This window comes from Protobothrops mucrosquamatus, unplaced genomic scaffold (genome assembly GCF_001527695.2).
Source record: "Protobothrops mucrosquamatus isolate PMUCROS unplaced genomic scaffold, P.Mucros_1.0 scaffold368, whole genome shotgun sequence".
Lineage (NCBI taxonomy): Eukaryota > Metazoa > Chordata > Lepidosauria > Squamata > Viperidae > Protobothrops > Protobothrops mucrosquamatus.
In genome coordinates this window covers 287,525-311,185 of record NW_015386702.1, presented here as the reverse complement: position 1 = coordinate 311,185, position 23,661 = coordinate 287,525, and the positions used below count along the sequence as shown (strand labels likewise).

Here is a 23,661-nt window from a genome sequence, read left to right as displayed (position 1 = left end):
GGGTTAGATTTGTACTTTGTACTGAAGATCTAGTTCTCTGGAGAAGTCTATAATGCTGGGAAAGATAGAAGGAAAGAGAGGAGGAGGAGGACCAACAGAAAGTAGATGGACTCAGTTTCAGTGGCAATGGATACAGCCTACTTATAGTGCAGATATATAACAGGCATTCAATTTTTAACAAGAAATCAAACTTTTTGTCTTACAAAATCATATTGATTTTCTCTCAACCAATTCATAATCTGAAAATGAGCAAATATCGTTCAGTCCAGGATTTTAAGTTCAAAGTAGTAGATTTCCCCCCCAAACTTTTCATATTTTGGGAGGGCTCCATTTCAAGCTCAGAAAATTTTTACAAACGGATACATTTCATGTTTACAAGTTATGATTCAAGATTGCATTAATATATTTCAACCTTTTTTACTTTCACAAGCTCACACTAACAGTAGTGAAAATATTACAATGAAATGGGACTCCTAATGAGCAAGTTCCCATTGTAGCAAAAGCTTCTGAAGTATATTAAATCTCCAGGATGAAAATTATAATATATAACCCTTTTTAAACATCTGCTGATGTGAAGTAGTATCATCTTAAGCTCAGAAGAGATATAAGAGGCAGTATTGATTCACTAAAATAGGATAATCCAGGTCTATTCTAAATTTCCACAATCTGTTTTAATCATACCTTTCAGCTGTCTATGAAAAGAGTTTATGTATTTAGAATCTTCTAAAACATTTTCCAATAAAACAAATAATTTGTGGTCAGAAGTTGCTGATGCATCAGGACCAAACTGAATAGTCAAAAGATATTTATCTACTTATATGCTGCTCTAGTCCAAGGCCATCCAGTCCAGTCCATCATTTTTCAATAATAAATTTAAAAAGTAATCAGTACAATAAAAACAACAGCAAAACCAATGCCCAAGGAACAATGACCACCTACATAAAATGTACATGGCTGTCCTTCCTGCTGGATCACAGTGTCCTTCTCTGAATGAATAGGAAAAATGAATGCTTTTACAAAAAGGATCCATACAGATAGTCCTCAATTTGCAACAGTGATTGAGTCTGGAATTATGGTTGTTAGTCATTGTGGTCATACAACATGGCAACATGTGACTAGACACAGTTATGGTTATTTTTTATGATGGACATTAAATAAACACTGCGGTTGTTAACTGAATCCACTTTCCCCAATGGGTGTTTTTCCCCAGAAACTGAAATAAACACCAGAAAGTGCTAAAACATCACAAATTGGGGCCACATGAGATGGATTACTGCAAATGGCCATAAAAGTGAGCCAGTTGCTAAGCACCCTAAATGTGCTCAGGGATGTAACTTCGAAAATGGGACAGAAGTAACTATGGGGAAGTTGATTGTAACCTTGTCATTAAACAACCAGTTGTAAGCTGAGGAATATCTGTATGACCACAGGTGAAAGAAAAAAGAGGAGATAATAGTATTCAATAAATGGCAATATACTGAAATTTAAAATTAAAACAATAATGTAAAAATAATACAATAGAAAAGAAAAGGAAAGGAAAAACATCTAATATCATGTGGATTCCTAGATGGAACCTTCCCCCATTTCTATGTGGGGATTTTTTAAAATAAATAAATGTGAACACAATGGTCTGTCATTCTGTTCCCATCCAGATTAATTGATCAGCACCTTCTGGAACAGGTAATATTTCCACTCCTAGGTCAAGAATGTCTAGAAAAAGGGTAACACAAAATCTGAAAATGCTATTAATGGGGGTTTTGAACTATGCTATACAGTCAATTAGAACCGAATTCAAGTAATGATTATTTCACCAGCTGGAAGGTCTGCATGCCCTGGAGGACTTTTCTACAAATAATGAAAAGCCATTAAAGTATCAAAGCTCTATGCCTCTAAATTTAATACAAGAGTGATATAGAGTTGTGGATATACTCAGTGCAAAAAAAAATGTGAGAATCATAAACGGTTTCAACTTATTTTTCAGAAATATTGTAATCTTTTATGTTAATTTTTAGCACCCATAAAAAATGACACTGAAAGGAAATTTTGTTACCAGCAGCTCCCAGTGACATTGAAACTCATATATACAATATTGCAGGTAAGTTTCACTTTTAGTTTTTATTTTAAAATATCTTTACGAATTTAATAATTTAGAACTCAAGCTCAATAAGGCACCACTTTTAGGACTTGTATGGAATCTTTTAGAACATACAATTCTAAAAAAAAAAGCTACGTATCAAAAAGTGAAAAAGAATAGCACTTAGATAAATTTGATTCTCCTTCACTATATCTACTAAATCAAGTTATGTTTCAGTTGTTACAATTTTGGTTTATTTCAGAGTGTTTGAAATTTATTGTTTTTGTATGGAATCCAAGATTAATTTTACCATATTTTATTTGTTTCTTTACCAAATTTTGCACAGGAAATGGCACGTTTTGAAGAGCCAGATATTCTCTTTAACATGCTTAACTGCTTGAAGATTCTTTGCCTTCATGGGGAATGCTTATACATTGCAAGGAAGGACTATCCTCAATTCCTAGGATATATTCAGGACCATATGCTGATTGCCAGGTATAAATTTTATCAAGAGGAGGTTTAATAAGTTCATAGGTATACCCAAACAAGTTTTGGCCATAAATCAATGGTTTTATTTTTGGTGCAATCTGGACTGAAATTGTTAAATACATTAAATCAATATATGGGTGGACAAAGGCTGGCACGATAGTAGTCCAAAGCTATGTTTCTCAACCTTGGCTGGATGGGGAATTCTGGAAGTCAAATTCCCCAGATCTTAAAGTTGCCAAAGTTGGGAAACACTGGTCCAAAGCATGGTTGAACAACCATGTATTCTGACACTTAAGCCTGCTCTGGGGTTTCTCTGCTGGATAATTGGGTTTTGGAACTGCCCTTTCAATTTTTTATAGTGCTCTAGGGAACTTGATTAAAAGAGCATTGTAGTGAATTAAAAGTTACTTAAGATGTCTGCAGTTGGTTATAATAATGCTGTTGATGCCATAAAATACAAATAGACTATCAGAGAGCATTTTCCCCAGATTCCTTCGCATCTGAAGTACAAAATTGTAGATGTCAGACAAGACAGATTCATTCAGTATCACAGGATTTGAATTAAGAGAATTGAAATCAATTCTACTTTGGAGCCAAAAGTTAAAACAGCTTAGAAAATTTTTTGTAATGATCTATTTTTCCAGAATTCTTGTCTACAATGGCATTGATGCAGATATAAGATCCTATTTGCTGTCTTGCTAGATCTCTTCAACCATAAAGGGAAAAAGTTAAGACCAAAAGATCCAACTTATTTCTGATTCCTAATTAAAAAGTACCATTTAGGCAACAGAGTTGCACAGCTAGGGGGACAAAATCTTTACCACATCTTTATGGGAATAGAAATTATTGATTGCAGAAATCAGTTCTGCTTGATGTAGCAGAAACTAGTAATCAATTTATGGAATCATGATCATGTGTTCTGAGTTGCCTCCTCTCTCATCTGTCCCCAGCTTATGGAGAGTTGTAAAATCGGAGTTCTCCCAGCTTTCTTCACTAGCAGTGCCACTTCTTCTCCATGCTCTTTCATTGCCTCATGGAGCTGATATTTTCTGGACAATCATCAATACCAACTTCAATAGCAAAGACTGGAAAGTTAGATTTGAAGCAGGTATGTCTTTTGACAGATGAAATCTATCGGTTCAAAAATGTACACATTTTAAGGAAAACTTCCCTGAAATGTTAGTGAATTTCCCTGCAAATTATGTTGGTATAAATAAAAGCACATTTATTTATGTTTATTTATTTTAAAAGGTTTGCATAGCTGCCCATCTTTAAAAAATTCTGGATGGCTCAGGGCAATATAAAACTATTAAAAAACTCAGAAAAACTCAGCAGCTCAATCAATCCCCCTGGGTACCCCAAGAACTCTGCACAGGCTCTATTACTCTACCCCAGGGCCTGGGTAAAGAGCCAGGTTTTTGCACCCTGCCAGAAGGCCAAGACGGTGGGGATTTGCTGAAGAGAGTGAATTCCACAAGATAGGGACAGCCATAGAAAAGGCAGATTCCCTAGGTCCCACTAGATGGCAGTGTTTCAGGGAAAGCAACTGGGAACCAGGGCAGCTCACGCAACAGGTTTACAATGTTTACAATGTGGGTGAACGTAGAGGTGCCCAAGACCATGCATGCAGCTGTAATCTGGACCAGTTGTAGCTTCTAGGTTGTCTTCAAGGACAGCCCCATGTCAACAACAATGCAATATTCCACATGGGAAATGACAGAGGCATGAGTGACATGAGCAAAGTGTCCTGGGTCCAGGAATTTCCTTCTTTTAAAAATTATAGGTTTCACTTTTTGTAGAATAGAGAAAAAAATAACCAGCATAATTTTAAAATGTATAAAAACACTTTTTAAATGTATTAAAAGCTCTGGAATGCAGATACAAACATTTTAGATGGTCTTTCATGATTGCTCTTTCACAAAACGTGACTGTGCCATTTCTCAACACTTTCAAATGTATTAAAAGTAAAAGAGTTATAAAAATGTGCAAGTATGTATAAAGCAAAGAATAGGTAATCTATCAGGATCATGTATTCCAAAGCCTATGTTTTTGGTTTTAATCAACTTTATGGAGAAATGGGAGAGGGAGTGTCTGTTCAGTCCATTTAGGAATCCGTTGAAAGTATGGTATTTAAAGGCCATAAAAATATGAAGTTAAGCAAATGTCAGGCTTTCTGGACCAGTATTCAGCAATAAATCCAGCTCTTCTGACACTTCTCAGTTTAGTTTGACTTTTCAATTTTACTTGGCAGAAGGCTTACAAACACTGCGTGTTTGATTAAGCTACCCACAACAGATGATTGGTCATTATAGTGTAAAAATATCAGGAATTTTTATATATGCTCAAAGCTTTGAAACTGAGGTTCTTTTTTCTTCCCTTCTGAATTAATTGATACTGCCCTTGGTGCATTCCTTGAATTCCTAGTATTGATGTATGTTTAGATAATGGCCATCTTTATTGTGGGGACCATTGGTTCCTGCCTGAGCTTCAACTGTTACAGCAAGAAATACAACAATATATATTTTAAATACTTTGTTGCTGCTGTGTCTAGTGAATTTCTGAAGCTTTTAGGTATTCTTGGATTAATTTAGTCACGGAATTCATTGATACAAGGAATAAGTTAACTATGACACTAAATGTTACAGTTTGAGATGCATGTTATCTATTTACCGCTTGCAGTTCCCATGTTCCCCAAGCTCAACTCTTAAAGCAAATTTGGGGATCAGTGGGAAGAAGAGAACCACGTTGTATAATGACAAAGGGAGGGATATTCGTTTAGCATCTACCACATTGTCCAGTGGTGTCTCTTATTTGTCCTTGTTGGGGGACTTCCACTTCTGTATGGGAGATTCAGGATGTTTCAGGAGTTCAAGGCCTCCATGGTAAACATGGGCCCAAAGTCCAGTCTCACTCACACAAGTGGCCACATGTTTTTATCTTGGTTTAGTTGGCGTGTGATCTGAAATTTTAGTTTTTTGGTCAAGTCACGTTCTTGTCACTATGCAGTTTGTTACCTTTATTAAATATGCAATAGTGAGGATAGTTTAGGGTGGTTTTCCCCTAGGAACCTATGGGTCCTGTGGCTTTTCACAATGATTTGGCAGTTCTGCTTTACAACTTGTCAAGCTCTGGAATGCAGATACAAACATTTTAGATGGTCTTTCATGATTGCTCTCTCACAAAAGTTATCATGGTGCCATGCTTCAATTAACATGCTTCTTTATTTGCTGTTTACCTGCAGTGGAGAAAGTAGCAGTGTTGTGTAGATTCCTGGATATTCACTCAGTGACCAAAAACCATCTACTGAAATATTCTTTGGCACATGCCTTTTGTTGTTTTCTGACTGCTGTGGAGGATGTCAATCCAGCTGTGGCCACCAGAGCAGGGCTTCTGTTAGACACCATAAAAAGGCCAGCCTTGCAGGTATGTTAAACAGTGAAGAAACAAACATGGTCCCAGATAAGTTGCAGGCTTAAAACGTCTTGGTAGAGTTAAAGTTAAATCCATTTGTGTAAACTCTCAGACTTTTTGATGATATTGGTTAAGTATGGTGGTTTCTTTGATAACTCGAAGTAATTGCTTTTATAACTTTTTTTTTTTTTTTAGGGACTATGCCTTTGTCTTGATTTCCAGTTTGATACTGTTGTTAAAGACAGACCCACTATTCTTAGCAAGCTTTTGCTACTACATTTTCTCAAGCAAGATATTCCGGCGTTGAGTTGGGAATTCTTTGTGAATCGGTTTGAGACCCTGTCTCTTGAGGCACAACTTCATTTGGACTGCAACAAGGAATTCCCCTTCCCGACAAGTAAGAAAGCTTGGTAGCATGATTTATTTTTTACAATTAAAATAAATTATAAAATGTCTAAACTAAATTGTCTCTTCTTTGTTGAAAAACAAGAGCATATCTACAGCGAATAACACTTTTAAATCTTATATTTCCTTTGTGGAAATAATTTTAGTAATATATAGCCAGTTACTTCAGTTACTGGTATGGTACTGATGATTATGGTACCACACATTGGGCTGGCAGTATAACACAAATAAAATACCATTACTGCTTCAAATAATTTATATCAATTAAAAAATAATTGACCTAGTTCAGAAATAATGCTCTTGGCCTGATAAAGTATAATTTATTAAACCAGGAAAAAAAAGGTCCCTGTAAGCTCCTTCACGATCCTTCTCTTTTTGAGGCCAAAAATTCAGTGATTCTGTCTATTACTTAAATCGTGGTTTTCTATCACATCCAAGCCAAAAAACTGGCTCTCCTGTAATCTGTGGTTTGAATACATAAGACAACTTTGTAAAAACTGGATATGAAAGTTTATGGAAGAAACATGCAGTTACATGCCTTACTCTTGGGCCAATTTTTATCAGTCATAGATCATTTCTTTTGGATGAAGCCACTCTATCATCTTAAAAAGCATGGGCTGGTATTGGACGGGGCATATTTCGTACTCCCCGTGCATTATCTCTCTGTGGAAGAAAAATCGAAAGTATATGGCACACTGTTTGAAAGCCCTGGGTTACAAACAAATGCACGTTTATGAATCCAAGCATGAAAACTACAGAGGTGTGGGCTTACAAATTAGTCTGAAGCATGCTATGAAATAAAATTTGGTTTAATCCTGTTTGAAAAGCAATCACAGCTGTCCGGACCAATGTTGCCAACTTAAGTGACACAGCAATGTGGAAGATCAAGAGAGCTCGGTTTGCTCGGAATCGGCAGAAGAGCGTGCGTTCTTTGAGGGACAGTGTGAAAGGTCCAGTGGAGTCCAAGAGGGCACTTTCCCTTCCAGAAACCTTAACAACCAAAATCCGTTGAGTATTTTAATTTTTTTCTCCTCCATTTTAATTCTCTTGCACAATTGCCACTAGGTGGAGATGAAATCTAGGATTTGGCCAGATATTTTTAAACTGATAAAACGGTTGATTTAACTGCTTGTTTTGTTCACAGTTTACAGCATGCTACTGAAAGATTATAGTGACCTATGGAATAATAAAATGCACTATAAAATTTCTGTTTGCTACTATTATTTTATAAATAAATCCTTTTCCTTAAACCCATTTTGTTGGTTGTTTTAATAAATTTGCCGCAAACAAGTGATGCCTCATCTAAAAAAAAGGAGAAATCAGTGCATGTGATACCTGTGTGTATGTATGTGTGCTTACATACACACATGACATGATTATTAGGCAATGTCATAACCATGGTTTTCTACTAATAACAATCCAGCTTCATAAGTATACCTAATTCGTATCTCTAGAGGAAAAAAATGTTTTGGCAAGCTAACCATTGTTACTACAAAGATCCATCTTCCCCAACCCCTCTACTCTGTTCAGATCTATGTTTATAAGTGTTTTTTGTTTTCTGTTATTATAATATATCACTGATTACTACATTGCAGTTCTAAACACTGGTAAAATACTGCTTCTTTGATGTGCCTCTTCTCAGATGCAATGTTATTGCCCATTGTTAAAAACAAAAAGATATTTTGATATCTACATGAGCTACTGGCTGACATTACCTACTTATTTGAGGTAATGACTTGACTACAGTCTACACAGAGTTTACCCTTGAAGACCATCCATACTGCAACGGGACAGCCAGTGATGCTCATGCCTTAGGATGCCTCTGTAGCACCTCCACTTTGACAGCTGCACCGGTTGCCAGTTTGCTTCTGGGTGCAATTTTCTAGGTGCTGGTTGTTACCTATAAAGCCGTACAGGGTGTAGGGTCTGATTATGGAATGCCTTTCTCCCATAGTATCTGCCCAGCTGATTGGATCTGACAGGGCTGGCATGCTTTGGGTTCCGTTGATTAAACAGTGGCATCTATCGGGACCGCAGAAACATGCTTTCTCTACAACAGTATCTGCCCTCTGGAATGAAGTTCCCCAAAGATTCAAATAGTAATTTATTCAAAATAAATTACCCAGTGATAATTTAAAGGGACCTGAAGATCTAGCTCTTCACCAAGGCCTTTGATGAGTGTGACTGAAGCCACCTTTAGTTTCTGGCTTGTTGTTTCCTTGTTTTTAAATATTGTTTTATTGTATTATTATAAAATGCAAATAATACATTATATTGACTGGCCACAGTGATACAGTAGTTGTGCAGTATTAACTAGAGATTATTATGATGTTTTAGGTAAATTAAACCTTTACATGTTTTTAACAATTTAAAAACTGTCCAGGGTCTTTTGGAATCAGGTGGCATATAAATTTAATAAATTACTATTTATTATTAAATATGTATGCCCAGTAGGAATACTAATCCCTCAAGCTCAATATTGCCCCCATTGACTAGCAGTGGCTTACTAGTATAGCATTAGTGGTACTGATTTGCAAAGTTAGGAATTTCTCAAGCTTTGCAAGAATATAACTCAACTTCCTGCACACAGTATATATGATGCTCCATTGAGTACAGCAATGGCTCCTGAAGATGTCACAGATCCATACAAGCTAACCTTAGCTTTCCATTTTATTTTGAGCAGCAAGGGTGATTAGACATGAACAGTCTGCTCCAGCCCTTGGCGGTACACCAGAAAAAACACAAGGTAAATGTGGCATTTATATATATTTTATGCATAAAAAAGAAAAGAATGTTTCTTAGTTTGGGATATTCTGTTGATAGTCAAATATATGAGTCAGAAGGAGTTTGGAAATCCAATGATATTTTAGCCTGCACTTTTTCTATAACTTTTAAACTATATTTTCCCATCACGTTTTCATTATCGGCACATGATAATTTTGTCAAATGTTCCAGTGAATCATTTTTATTATTATTATTACTATTATTTATTGAATTTATATACCGCCCTATCTCCCTTACGGGANGGGTAGGTCATTCCAGAGGGCAGGAGCTGCCACAGAGAAGGCTCTCCCCCTGGGGGTCGCCAGCCGGCATTGTCTGGCCGATGGCACCCTAAGGAGGCCCTCTCTGTGGGAGCGGACTGGTCGAAGGGAGGTGTTTGGTAGGAGGCGGTCTTGCAAATACCTAGGTCCATTGCCACGGAGCGCTTTAAAGGTTGTTACTGTCGTGTGTTATGTTGTTGTTTATAATTATAATAATTGTTATAGTTTTGCCCCCTGGCCACTAAAAAAAGGTATATACTGTTTTGCTGCCATTTTAAAACCTCCTTTAAAAAAGACCTTTAGCCTTTTTCCCCCAGTGATAATCTCTATATTACATTTTTTAATTTTCCATGCTAACAGGGCAGCCTTCTCCAGAGAATGGTAATACCATAAAGGACCTTCTCCCGGAGGATGCTGGGATTGATCATCAAACTGTCCATCAACTCATTACCGTTCTGATGAAGTTTATGGCCAAGGATGAGAGTAGTGCAGAATCAGATATCAGCAGTGCGAAAGCCTTCAATACAGTCAAGCGCCATTTATATGTTTTGCTGGGCTACGATCAACAGGAAGGATGCTTCATGATTGCACCTCAGAAGATGCGAATATCAACCTGCTTTAATGCCTTTATCGCAGGAATTGCGCAAGTGAGTTAGATTTATGCATTTGGTATAACCTGTCAAATTATCCCTCATGGTCTGGCTGAAAGCTCTATTGCAATTCCTGAAAATTAAATTTATAGCCATAATCAGAAGAATTCAATGGCACATGGGGCATTTATTTCTATGAAAAGAAAAAAGGCACTTGTTATGTGCACTTTTTCTAAAAAGTCCTAACTTCTCATTTACTGTATGTACATAGTACTTATACACAGACATACACACACACATTTCCATGCAAATATTTAGGTACACATGGTCAAGTTATATATTTTAATCAATGTCTACTTGAATAGAAATCGATAAATGGAAAGACATCTTTCTGCAAATTTGAATGGAACTTTTCTATATTTAACCAGTTTATAGATTAAAAGTAAGAAAAAAGTAAAATTAAAAATACTGGAGTCTCTCTGAAACCCTTCCCTTAAGATTGTCATCTTGGGACCAGGAAATGAGCCTTGTCTGTCTGTCTTTCTTTCTTTCTTTCTTTCTTTCTTTCTTTCTTTCTTTCTTTCTTTCTTTCTTTCTTTCTTTCTTTCTTTCTTTCTTTCTTTCTTTCTTTTAGAAAGTCATTTAAATTTGCTTATTCCATCTGTTTACTTATTCATCTGTTTATTTATTTTGTCTTGGAAGTAGATGAGTGAGATCCTCCTGCTATGGATTTAGAGACAGTAAATTGTTAGATATAGTTTTTGTCTTGCCACTGTAGTATTTTAATATTTGTATTATTTTATAAGCCACTTAGATACTTATTTTGATTAAGCTGGCACATATAAATAAGTTAAAAAGAAAGAAAGACTAAGGCATACTAAAGATTTAATTCCAAAGTAGCAGTGAAGCAAGCAAGCAAAAGAAAGTGAAACATAGTATTAGTTTTCGGATTTAGTCTGTAATCTAGATGTTACCTTTTCCAATTAATCCTGTAAGAATCCAGGTTATTCATAGCACATAGAATCCCAATCCTGTAAGAATCCAGGTTACTCATAGCACATGAATACAGATGGGAAGGTGAAATATGAAAGCTTGTTATGAGAAGAAATGGGCATCCCCTGGGCAGTGATGATGTCACTGGCTAATTCTTTCAATCACCTATTCTTTCAAACATAAACACAGTAGTAATAGGAGGAGGAGACATATTTATGTTCTCTTGACAGTGTCATGGGCTGGAGCTTCATGCATTTTCATCTGCAATAGATTAATATTTCATCAATGTTTAATTTTGTTCAGAAATTTAGAAGATTTATTTAAACATTCTTTTAATCAAGCTATTAAAGGGACCAATCTGTTAAATTGTGAATGTGGCCAAATTGCAATAATAGTTGGCTGTTTGCAGAATGCTCCTAACAGTCTTTGCAATGGATGCCTACATACCAAACAGAGTGTGGATAAGATCAAGACAGAAAGATATGCTCAGGATGCAGTCCTTTCGTGCTCACTTTAATTCTGAAATGTTTCATTCAGAACATGAATAAAACATTTCTCGCATATATTCCTTTTTCATTGTTGCTATTGTAACAGCTTTCTGGAAAGGAATGTTCTAATAGCAAGAACTAATACACTATATAATACAATCAAATTATTGTTTTGGATGCTAATCCAGCAGATGGTGTTGTATATCCTTCCTTGAAATGACTATGACTGTGACTGGGTAGCATTTGGCAAAGTGATACTGTGTTAAGCTCTAGCAGGAATAAATTAATTAGGCTGAAGTTGGAGAATTTGTAACCCACTAGAGGTGGCTGAACTACAGTCTGCAGCAACTGTGGTCACATTAGATAATGATGTGGGTGCTAGGAGTATTAATTCAGCAATATACGAAGTGCCATATGTTCCCCATCTCTGCTCAGGCTAAGGCAAACCACCAAGGGACTGATCATTTGGCTGAGAGATATCAGGACTCAGCTTAAAATGAGTACGGTACATATGTGGATACTTAAAGGGTTTGTGATGTATATGGGAGTGCTGACTACACAAGGAATTACATGTTTATGTTTGTACCAGAATAAATCCCCTTCAGAATGAAGGACTGAATGTCAATCAGGAGAGGGACATAGCTGAAATACATACTTATGTTGGGGAATTTGAGGCTATCCTATTTGTTTCCGCTATCCTTTTCATACATTTTATGAGTACTGAATAATTAAGTGAAAAGTTATAGAATAATAGCTTGAATTCCAGGGCTATCATTGTTCATCTTTTTGGCTTTACAGCTATTGTTTTATTCTTCCACACCATGGTGTGTGTGTGTGAATCTTTTCACTATTATTCATTTTTAGACAGAAATTTGTTAGGACATTTATCTTATAAGGTGGCAGGCATAGTGATGGCAATTTAAAATAATTCTTTGAATAGTATGGTGTGAATCAGTATAGTATAGTATGGCATTGTACATACTGCACATATATTTGTGTGGACACATTACAATTTTGCATGTGTATAGTTTTAGTTTGTGAAAAGATACCTGCTAAACATAGTGAGCATTGCTTCATATTTTATCAAGCAATGAGAATGGGACATTTTTGCTTACAGGGAACTTCAAATTGAGAGTGTAATGCTTCCATAGAGATGACTTCTCAGTATGATGCTATGGAAATAACTAACAAAAATGGCTAACTATCTTTTATTATAACTTCCAACCAATCTTAAGAATGCAAATTTTAATTTCCCTTCGCATTCAGCAGCACGAATGACAATTAAGTCCTATCAATCAAGATGCATTCGACTTTACTGTACCAAATGTGCTTTTTAATACAATTAAGTGATCATAGGTTTGTTTAAAATTTTACCTAATGAGTCACTGTGTTTAACCTTGTACGTTTATTTCTGCAACCGCTGCTAAGATTTTATAGAGAATTTATTGATGCAAGTCTTTAAATACTGTTTTTTTTTCTTTTTAAAGAGTGTTCTAAATGCTAATCTAATGTTAATTTTAGGTGATGGATTATAACATTAATCTAGGGAAGCATCTTCTTCCTTTGGTGGCTCAGGTGTTAAAGTACTGCACGTGCCCTCAGCTTAGACATTATTTCCAGCAGCCCCCTCGTTGTTCCCTCTGGTCCCTTAAGCCTCACATTCGACAGATGTGGCTGAAGGCCCTGCTTGTCATCCTATATAAGGTAAGCACTTCCCTTATTTCTTTCAGTTACTCCAAATCTATGTCTCATCAGAATTTCAGTACAATTCTTTTTGTGAAGTCAATTATAGTTTAATAGTATTAGGGGTGAGTTACCTTTTCTTTAGCCTGACCAGGGGTGTCAAACTGCCGGCCCGCGGGCCGGATGCATCACGAGGAAACTGCGCCCACCCCATTGCTGGCAATGAGGAAAAAGCTCCGATACGTCACGCAACGTCAAGTCATTTCGCGAGTTTGGCATGTCTGATCTTGACTATTCTTTGTTTTGGCCTCAGAAGGCATGGCCTTTGATTAAGAAAAAACACTGAAGTATGGAGCTATTTTTTTAAAAAAAAAACTGGAAAAAATTTTAAAAGACAAAATGGGTTCTTTAAACTTGTAGAGGTGTACAGTACCCATTGTATTCTTTCAGTCATTCCCAAATGTTGAAAATTGTGTTTGTGATAGGTTTTGTTTTTTTGCCATTTCAAACTTATAAATACAAAAAGTTTTGAGGAATTTGACTCTGCCAGCCTCAGCAGAGACTGTAGATGGGATGCTTCTGAGGTCATTTGTGAATGCAGGATTGTTTATTCTTGATACAGCATATACCGTATAAATCAGATCTACTTTTAAAAGCAAAGAATAACTTAAAAGTTATTTTAACATTCCCTCATTTCAGTGATATTTCATTCTTAGCACTGTTGATCAGAATTGTTCCACCTTTGACTTATGATGTGCAAAAGAATAAAAGAGTTGAAATAATTAAATTACTGCTTTGGAGTTTTCCAGAATAAATTAAATGAAAATAATCACAATGTTTATAAATATTTCCTTTCTTCCTCCCCACCTCCCTTCCTCCCTTCTTCAGTATCCTTACAGAGATTGCGATATCAGTAAAATTGTGCTGAGTCTTATCCATATAACCATCAACACATTAAATGCCCAGTATCACAGCTGCAAGCCTCATGCCACAGCAGGTCCTTTGTATAGTGACAACAGCAATGTAAGCCGGTACAGTGAGAAAGAAAAAGGTATTACATCATATGATCCCTACCAAATGTCATTAAATATTTTTTTTTAATTTTCATCTTTTTGTTTAGGTGCAGTTTTTAAAGAAAAAAACTATGCTACATATGCATTCCATGGAATATAACAAAGACAAGTATTAAAATTATTTTGTATATGAAACAGTGTGGGATAGAAACTGGCCTTCTATATATAATCCTGTAAATCAATAACCCTGTTTTTCAAGTATTTCTGATCTGAACTAGTTAGCAGCCAGAAGACATGATGAAAAATCCTTAATTGTCCAACATATGGTCCAACATATGTCCAACATATTCAACCTTAGTTTACCTGGGAATTGTGATCATCCTAGACCAAATTTAAATCCAAGAAACTCTAGGAAATTCCTAGAGCTTTGGCAATCAGACAAATCAGCCATCAATAGACACATAGAGATAAACCACATTTACACACCATTCAAAAGAGCTAGGAAGGAAACAAAAAGTCAGGATACATCCTCTCCCTTTCCACTTTGCTGGATGGTTGTTTCGTGACTGTGATTTGGAAAAGGACAAGGAGGATTTTGTTTGTAGCTGAAGTTAGAGCAAATATGCGCAATATTAGAATTACATTTAATAATATCTTGATTAACAGCATCACTGAATGAATTGCTTTAGATCTTCACCAGTCTTTCGAAAAGAATAGTTCTGGAATTATTATGGCATTTGAGTTGAGACAACTGAAGTCCTTATGCAATCTGCAAGGCATTTTTGTATTTCCCAGCTGGATCGTAAGGCTGATTTGATGGAACTGAAAATATATGATGCTGCCTTATTATGATTAACATATCTTGTATTTTATTGAAAAGAGTTCTCTGTTGGAAGGAATCCTCAATTTGAAGGACTTCTCAATTCAAATTTTTATATATAAAGATGCATTGGATATATATGTTTAGAAAAGAATAATAATAGAATTGGAAGGGACCTTGAAGTGTTCTAGTCCAGCCCCCTGGACTAGATCACGTGATCTTTATTCTATCCCTCTATTAATGCAGCCTAGGATTGCATTGACTTTTTTGGCTGCTGCACACTGTTGGCTCATATTTAAGTGAGTCTTAAGTGATAATTAAGTGTCTACTAGGACTCCAAGATCTCTCTTTCTACAGTTTCTAAATACTGTAAACTGTAGAAAATTGACTTTCTACAGTTACTAAAGCATTAAGTTAAAACGCCAGCAGGGTATATAGTATACCTTTTCAATATGCAGTCTTCCCGATGGCTCAAACTGTAATTCCTCTAATCTGGTAGTCAGCATTGGCAGAGAATGACAGGTGTTTTACCTGAAGATATGAAGGTTACTTGTTTGGGGCAAGATAGTACAGTTACATTAGATAATCTCAGATATGGACTAAGGAGATTCTTTATGAATCCTTATTTGGTCATGAAGATTGGCCAAAGATTGACTTTGGCCCTATCATAATCTCTCATCATAACTTGATATTACAACATCTCTCAAGGAAACATTATGAAGACAAAATGGGGGTGGAAAGATTGTTTTCTTCTCTGATCTTTACTAAGGAAAAAGGAATTATTCTTTTTGTAAGGCACATGTTAAGTAAACACTTTCTGAAGTGTCAGAGTGTTTTTGTATGAGATTTTAATAGGGTTTCTGAAGTGTTAGTTTCCAGCAAAGACCAGATATTAATTTTTAATAAAAGAAACTTAAATATTTTAGATTTAACTGTAATCTAACAGAAAATTAGTAATCTTATTGAAAATCATTGTACTTTCAGTTTGGAGCAGTTTGATATAAATTAAATCCTGCGTTAATTTTATCAATTGTTTTGCATAAAACTGTAATTAAATGAACAAAACAAAAATAATCATGTATATTCATAATCAATATTCCCTAGTACTGTATTTTAATATAATATTTGCAATTATATTCATTGATTTTGTGCAGTTTTCTTTTACAGCAGTATGTTGCAACTTTAGCTTATGTCTCCATTTTTGTATGTAGGTAGTAAATTGAGAACTGCATTGCAAAATTAAAAGAAATATGCAGTCCAAATAATTATTATGTTCAAATCTGCATGCCAATGCAAATAAAATTAAGTTTCTTAAAATATGGATCAAACAGACTCTCTCTCTTATTTCTTCCTCTGTCTAAAATAATTTCAACAGTTATCTTAACAATCACACAGGTTTTTTTCCCAAATATATAGTCTCAGCTCACCCAGAGCATGTTTTGTATCTTTTTTTACCATACAGGAAGGTGTCTGTTTTGTGTAATGCTGTGGTGATATGTCTATGGAGATTCTCAGTCATCTTGGTCATGGTTGTCCTAAAGGTGCTTTTTCACGAGGCAACTGGACTTTCTTGTTTTTCCTTGAAGATGTTTTGCTTCTCATCCAAGAAGCTTCTTCAGGTCTGACATGAAGAAACTTCTTGAATGAGAAGCAAAATGTCTTCGAGGAAAAAACAAAGTTCAATTGCCGTTTGAAAAAGCACTTTGGGGCTGTTGTGATATAGCTTTAAGCTGTCTGAAAAAGCTGAGCTTTTATTAGGATGAGGGTTGTGATACTGTTGCCAACCTTTTCTCTTTCAAGCAGAAGAAGACAGTGTCTTTGATGAATCAGACATTCATGATACACCCACTGGAACAGGCAATAAAGAATCACAAACGTTCTTCGCAAGGTTGAAAAGAATTGGAGGCAGCAAAGTGGTGAAATATCAGCCAGTTGAGATGAATGCTCAAAGAAGTATGTATATCATTGGGGGTGGGTGGGTGGGGGTGGGGGAGAAGCACTGTCATGTTAGACACAAAGCTTCTGCCTGGAAATACTATGATTATATGATTATTACTTGATGTACTGTGAATATATTTGACTTGAACTGGGATAAGGTAAGCAAGCATATCAACATCTGTACCTTAGAATCATAGAGAGACTTTGTGGATTGTCTATATATTTAAATTACACTCTTTATTCTGGATATTATAAAATAAAATGCAATAAAATTGCCACTTATAAAATACTAAGCAATAGCTTATTGTATTGCTATCAGCCCTGTAAGGTTGAGTCAGTTATAATTTAGAACATCATGAAAGTTATTTTTCTTTTCTCCTGTTCAACATCTAGTCTGCTAAACATAGTAAAATCTTCACTAGATTTTCTGTTTTTACAATTTCCCCATAAATGACAATATTATCAGAACTGATACCATGAACTGAGGCATGAATTAGTAACTGTAAAAAGATGGGAAGCTAACTTTGGTGTTATCAATATTAAAATTAGTGTATTAATGTTGCCATCTTGTTCTTGTTAACTGATTTTATGTCTGACCTTGGAAAATCTCTTTAGGACTAGAACTAGAACTATCTGCATCCATACAATGTAGTCTTGATGTTATAAACAGGAATTTTATCTAAAATGCCAATATAGCTTAAATACGGAAATGCAGAATGACACTGAATGGAATAGTACCAGCTTTTTCTATTCTAGGTGAAATAGAACTGGCTGAATATAGAGAAACTGGCATATTGCAAGACAATATTCTGCGCTGTATGAGAGAAGAAAGCATTCAGAAAAAGAAACTGCGCTCTCTAAAACAAAAATCTCTTGACATAGGAAATGCAGACTCCCTGTTGTTTACATTAGACGAGCACCGTCGGAAATCATGCATAGACCACTGTGACTTAGAAAAGCCACCTGCCGCTTCCACTTACACCACACTGAGGCAGAATGATTATGGACAACCACAGCAAAATTCTTCTACCAAAACAGAAGAACACGATACAGGAGAGAAGGAAAATATTCCAGCTGTCCCGGAAAGAAGTCAAACAAGGCGACGACCTATCATACCAGAAGTCAGGTTAAACTGCATGGAGCCATATGAAGTGATTGTAGATTCCCCAGCTAAAACTTCTCCTGCAAAGGAGGACTTAGATCTCATAGATCTGTCGTCTGATTCAACGTCAGGGCCCGAAAAACAATCTGTTGTTTCCAATTCAGATAGCGACTCCTTAGTTTTTGAGCCACTCCCTCCTCTTAGAATAGTGGAAAGTGATGAGGAAGAGACTGATATCACAGGTCAGTTGCACGGCATTGACTCTAGGATGACACTTGCCTCCTCGCCATCAAGTCCGACCAGTGTTTCTATCCTCAGTCTTAGCATAACTCCACTGGTGCAATTCAGCATTGAAGATTGTTCCGAAGTTGTGACCCCTTGTGAAGTGAGTCATTTTGTATCATTTGCACAAGACAAAACTCCCCCAACTACCCCTGAAAGTCAAAAGGGTGTTGATGAGCTGGCTAAGCCAGAAGATGTTCAAAGGAGATCCCCTGGCAGCCCCCTGACACTAAAGCAAAAACGGGATATGCTGCAAAAATCATTTGCGCTCTCAGAGATGTCCATTGATGATAACTCTGAATTATGCATAGAAGAAATTAAGCCTGTTGGACCCTTTCCCAGTTCAACTGGGAAAACGGTCTTTATTAAGGTCCCTGAGGACTCTGATAGCCAAGCTGAAAGTCAAAAGCCTGATGCCGGTGCAGAATCTGATACAGAACAAAGTACAGAACAAAAGCAAGAGGAAGAAGCTGAAGAATCAGAATTTAAAATCCAAATAGTTCCTAGACAGAGGAAGCAAAGAAAGATTGCTGTGAGTGCCATCCAGAGAGAATACCTGGACATTTCCTTTAACATCTTAGATAAGCTGGGAGAGCAGAAAGAGACAGGTGAGCAATACCAGTTGCTTATGCATTCATTTTGAAACGATCTGATTATCAACATTATTATTATTATTTTCAGTGTTTTTTTTCTAAAAAAAAAAAAAAGGTGCCGGAACTCACACACGTCATACAACCCGCCTTGCCTACCCTACAAGGTTCCATCCAAAAAAGGTGCCGGAACTCCATTCTGGGCATTCTATGAGAAAAAAAGCCCTGATTATTTTTGTAATATTTTATTGATTTTCTAATTTTACATTTAAGTATTTAAAAAGCAACGTGACGGCTGGGTTAATCAATAATTCAATAACATACAAAAATCTTTAGTACAAATCTCAAACTACCACATCAAATATTTCCTCTCCTTTTCCCTTAATATCTGCTGTCTCATATTTAACTAATACAATTCTTATTATATCCATTAAGTAAAGATAGCATTGTTACATTTTTCAATAAATTTTTAGCTTATACATATTCTAGCTACTTTAACATTCAATCGTTATAAACAGTCAATGTCCTGTAGTTAGTTTTTCCCAATTTTTAGTTTCTCATCAATATTTAAATTTAACATTTGATATTTATAATTTCCAAATTTTTGGTAACCAAAGTTTCCTTTATCACAATTCTTAACAAAGTCTATTATTCAAAATACACATCTTATCTATTTGAGTATATTCTATTTCCCACCATCTTACATCATCTAATTAATAATACAATATAACATTTCTTATTTTCAACTAGTTTACAAATGTCTTAAATTTAATGATCAAAATTTCCCCTATTTCAACATCAAATATTTCCTCACTTTTTCTCTTGATATCTATTATCTCATATTTAAACTAATATAGTTTTTATTATCTCAAATAAAAACATATTTATTACATTTATCAATAAAGTTTTAGCTTATTACGTATCTTAATTACTTTTACATTCAATCTTTATAAACAATCAATATCCTATTTATTTGTTTTCCCCAATTTTTAATTTCCCATCAATATTCAGATTCAACTTTTAGTATTTATAGTTCCAAGTTTTAAATGACCAAAGTTTTCTTTATCTGAATTTATAACAAAATCTGGTATTCAAAGTACACATCTTGTCTATTTAAGTATATTCTATTTTAATTAGTAATATAAATTCCTCGCTGATAAATCAAAACCCCAATTTTCTTCAGCCTTATTCTAGCTTTGTTCCTTTGCCATCTCGTCCTCCATGTCAGTGCTTTTAGGTCAAATAGATTTCCCTCTGTTATTATATATATTATTTGAAATAAAAGAGACCATCCAGTCGCCATTTTTTTGTAAGGATTAATAAATCATCTCTCTATTAATCCAGATCCCCATAATTGTCCTGGTATGTTTATCTTCCCTTCGGTCTGTTCTTCTTGTTCCTCAAGTTTCTTCTGGTTTATATAGAAAGTATTTTCCATTTTCAGTGTTGTCAGTCCCTTTTCTGGACTTTCCTTGACTGTATTTGTTGGTCAGTTGAATCCTCTGTCATAGTATTTAGTTGTTCCACTTCTTCTGTTATGTTTTGTGTAGTTGATTCTTTAGTTGTAGTCAAAATTTGAGTTCGTATATCTGGGCTGATATCTTGTTCTTTTCTGTAGCATCTTATTTCATCACAAGCTGAAAGATGGTTTCATGTATTGCTTTTAACATAAGGAGAATCTGTTCCTGGTCTTCATCCATATTCTCTTAGTAGTGTGTTAAATTAAGAGCTTTAAAGTCAGAGAATGAAAATAATTTTATAATGGAGTATAGAACACAGCTGAGCTTCTCATAGCTGATAATTGTCAAGGTTGAAAAAGTCTTATCTGTAGTCTGGGCTTCCAGCCAAGTCTCCTTTAGACAATAACAAGTTGTAATATCAAACTTAGCCACAAGATGTCACCAATGCCATTTAAGGTTTTTTAAGTCCAAAATTTTTATAATCCTTTTTCCAATTTTATTTCTTTTTTTGTAAATAAAAACCAAGGTCTTCGATAAGGATAAGAAATCTTTTGGTCCCCAAATTCTAGAAGCATATAAATCCAGTTAGATTAAGGTTATTCTTTCAGTGTTTTAACTCCCCTGGATAGTCAGTTGCCGCTATTCTTAGAGGGTGGGGTAAAAGTTCCCTTCCCTCTCTCCTCCCAGGGGGGAAGATACTTTGGGCAGCTTGTGTAGGAGAAAAAAAAATATTTGGGATTAAAGAGAGGTTCAGATCTCACCCAGTCTCATCTGCGCTGCTTTGGAGTTCCAGGTGGTAAGTTTGACTTCGACTGTCTGCAGCCTAGTGACGAGCCATATTTCTATGGCCAGTCTTTCGTCTGCCAGTTTGGAGGGCTGCCCCAGATCGAGCAGAAGGGCTAAAGACCTCCCGCAATCAAGTAGGGATCCCTCCTTGCTGGTCGCCCCTATAGGGTGACTTTTGACCCTTTCCAGGATCCCCCAGCAGTGCGAAATTGAATGCAGAAGACGGAGCTCACCTTCCAGCGTCCGTGGCGGCCGTAATGGCAAACCGGAAGTCATTATTTTTTTTTTCAAGGAAGAAGAGCACAGCAAAATTGGGTGATTGGAAAGCAACCGTTTATAATATAAAGAAATAGAAAACATTGACTCTGAGTAAAGTTGTGAAAGTCAGCATTTCTGCCAGATCTCTTTCCTAACTAAACTATCTAAGTTAAACACAAGCCTTTATCAGAGGGAAAGGAAAGTTGAAAGATCAATGAGGCATCATTTATTTCTAGTGAGCTCTCTTTGTCATCAGCTTAACCGGTTCCTCAACAATAAAGGTTTTGTGAAAAGTGTGGAAAGGAGATAATTCATGGTAGGTTATTCAAATTTTCCATTTGCCACTTTTCTGGAACTTGAAAATCTTTGATAAAAACTTGGTTATTTTTTTCTTCATATATATTCTGCAATTCTTCCAGAGGAATATTGGATTAAGAATAGGATAGCAGTAATCAGTATTAACCAAAGTAGATGATAATTGTTGTTCCCTGCTTAAGATTGTCGTTGTCATCATCATCATCATCATCATCACCATCACCATCACCATCACCATCACCCTCTCCCAGCCTGCTTTCCTAAAATGCTCCAATCTCCCATCCTCTCCTTATCTGGAGAGATTTTACTCATTGGTTCCTTGGAGTTGTCAGCTCCACTTTCATAAAGACATTTTCAGTTCCCATACCTCCCTTGGAAGTTCTCCATATAGCAGCATTTTCTATAATGCTGCCTTCTAGAGGTGTAAGGACAATATAACAGGGCATTAAAATGTACATATGCATTATGATGGCAACATACCCATTATGATGGTGAATCATGTATGTAAATATGAGTCCATAGGAAGGCAGGGTTTGTTTGTTTTAGAGATCCCAAGTGCTATTTTCATCCATCGATTGGTCTTTCCTTATAATCTGTGTTGGAAAAAAGTGAGACGGCATTTTGTAAATCATAATTTCACAATTGTCTTTATAGGGATGCATGGAAATTAAACATTTACATAGGAGAAAGTAGTGTATTGAAAAAGATTCTCCAGCATATGTATGTGTAAATCTAATTTCAGTGCGATACAAAGGAAAATAAATCGGTTTTCTCATCACAAGAATCTCATTTCTTCAAATTACTATTTTTAGTACCGAGGTGATAAAAAGGCATATCAGGAAGGAAGAAAAATGGAAAAATTGAAAGAAAAAGAGAGTTTATGAATAATTATCCTCTGATTTCAAAAGCCAAAAAAAGTTTCTGAGTTTCAAGCAATATTTCTTTTTGCAGATGTATCAGCTAAAGTACTTTCAACCTTAGAAATGCCAAGGGAGTCATCTTCTGCTCCTACACTTGAAGCAGGTGTACCAGAGATAAGTAGCCACTCTTCCATGTCAAGTAAGCTCTCCCCTGACTTTGAGGAAAGAAACCAATTTTTACTGCATTTGTGCTTCTTAGTATGTTTTGCCATCTGGTGGATTACTTCTCTCCACTCATAAATGTTTATGTGTGTATTGTGTTAATTAATTCTAAAAGTACCAGAATGGAGTTGGCATTCTGTAATAATGAGCTTTATAAAGGGTTGAGGAGTCATTTTATATTATCATTCATCAATATAGAACATAGAATAAAAGAGTTGGAAATGATCTCAGAGGTCTTTTAGTTCCTCAAAATGCTGCCTAGGGAATTGTGCAAGTTGAAGTTCACACACATTTTATTTTTTATTTTTTATTTAAATATTTTATTGGTTTTTAACAATAATAATCTCCAGTGCGTGGTATATAGCGTGTTGTCTTGGTTTATATATTTGAGAAAAAAAGGGAATAATAATTAATTAACAGTCAATAATGATTAAATTTGATAATTCCATAATTAGTATATTAATTAATAATATATTTCTTTGATCTTCTCTTCTCCCATTTGTATTCTCCTTCTTCAACCTTAAACAAATACAATTCTTAATATTTTCAATATATAAATGATTAAATATAGACATTTTTTCATATTTATACAGATAGTGATAACATCTATGTATAACATTTTTTATCAGCTTATATTATTCTTATAACCATCTCATTAGTTCACCATGCATCCTATTTTCATGATTTTTGTTTAAGCTTAATTTCCCCTTTTATTCAATCCATTCTTATCAGTTATGATTTTCTCAATGTTAATCATCTAGATATCCAAATTTTTCCATTTAGGTACACCATCCCGATATTTTCATATTTCATGTATTATAAAAATACTGTGTTTTTT

General features: G+C 35.4%; 1 protein-coding gene across 2 annotated transcripts in view; it reads left to right on the top strand.

The window, feature by feature from the left end:
• UNC79 (unc-79 homolog, NALCN channel complex subunit) overlaps positions 1-23,661 on the top strand; it is a 136,533-nt gene that overhangs the window by 55,838 nt on the left and 57,034 nt on the right. Inside the window, exons 21-32 of one of the 2 annotated variants that reach the window (XM_029284087.1) lie at positions 2,013-2,095; positions 2,421-2,569; positions 3,514-3,671; positions 5,805-5,986; positions 6,170-6,371; positions 7,207-7,386; positions 9,784-10,070; positions 13,016-13,198; positions 14,066-14,228; positions 16,814-16,963; positions 17,705-18,940; positions 22,693-22,800. In XM_029284087.1, the coding sequence (XP_029139920.1) occupies positions 2,013-2,095; positions 2,421-2,569; positions 3,514-3,671; positions 5,805-5,986; positions 6,170-6,371; positions 7,207-7,386; positions 9,784-10,070; positions 13,016-13,198; positions 14,066-14,228; positions 16,814-16,963; positions 17,705-18,940; positions 22,693-22,800 (3,081 nt within the window). The remainder of the gene's footprint in view (positions 1-2,012; positions 2,096-2,420; positions 2,570-3,513; positions 3,672-5,804; positions 5,987-6,169; positions 6,372-7,206; positions 7,387-9,783; positions 10,071-13,015; positions 13,199-14,065; positions 14,229-16,813; positions 16,964-17,704; positions 18,941-22,692; positions 22,801-23,661) is intronic. The other variant, XM_015815694.1, reaches the window with a different exon arrangement.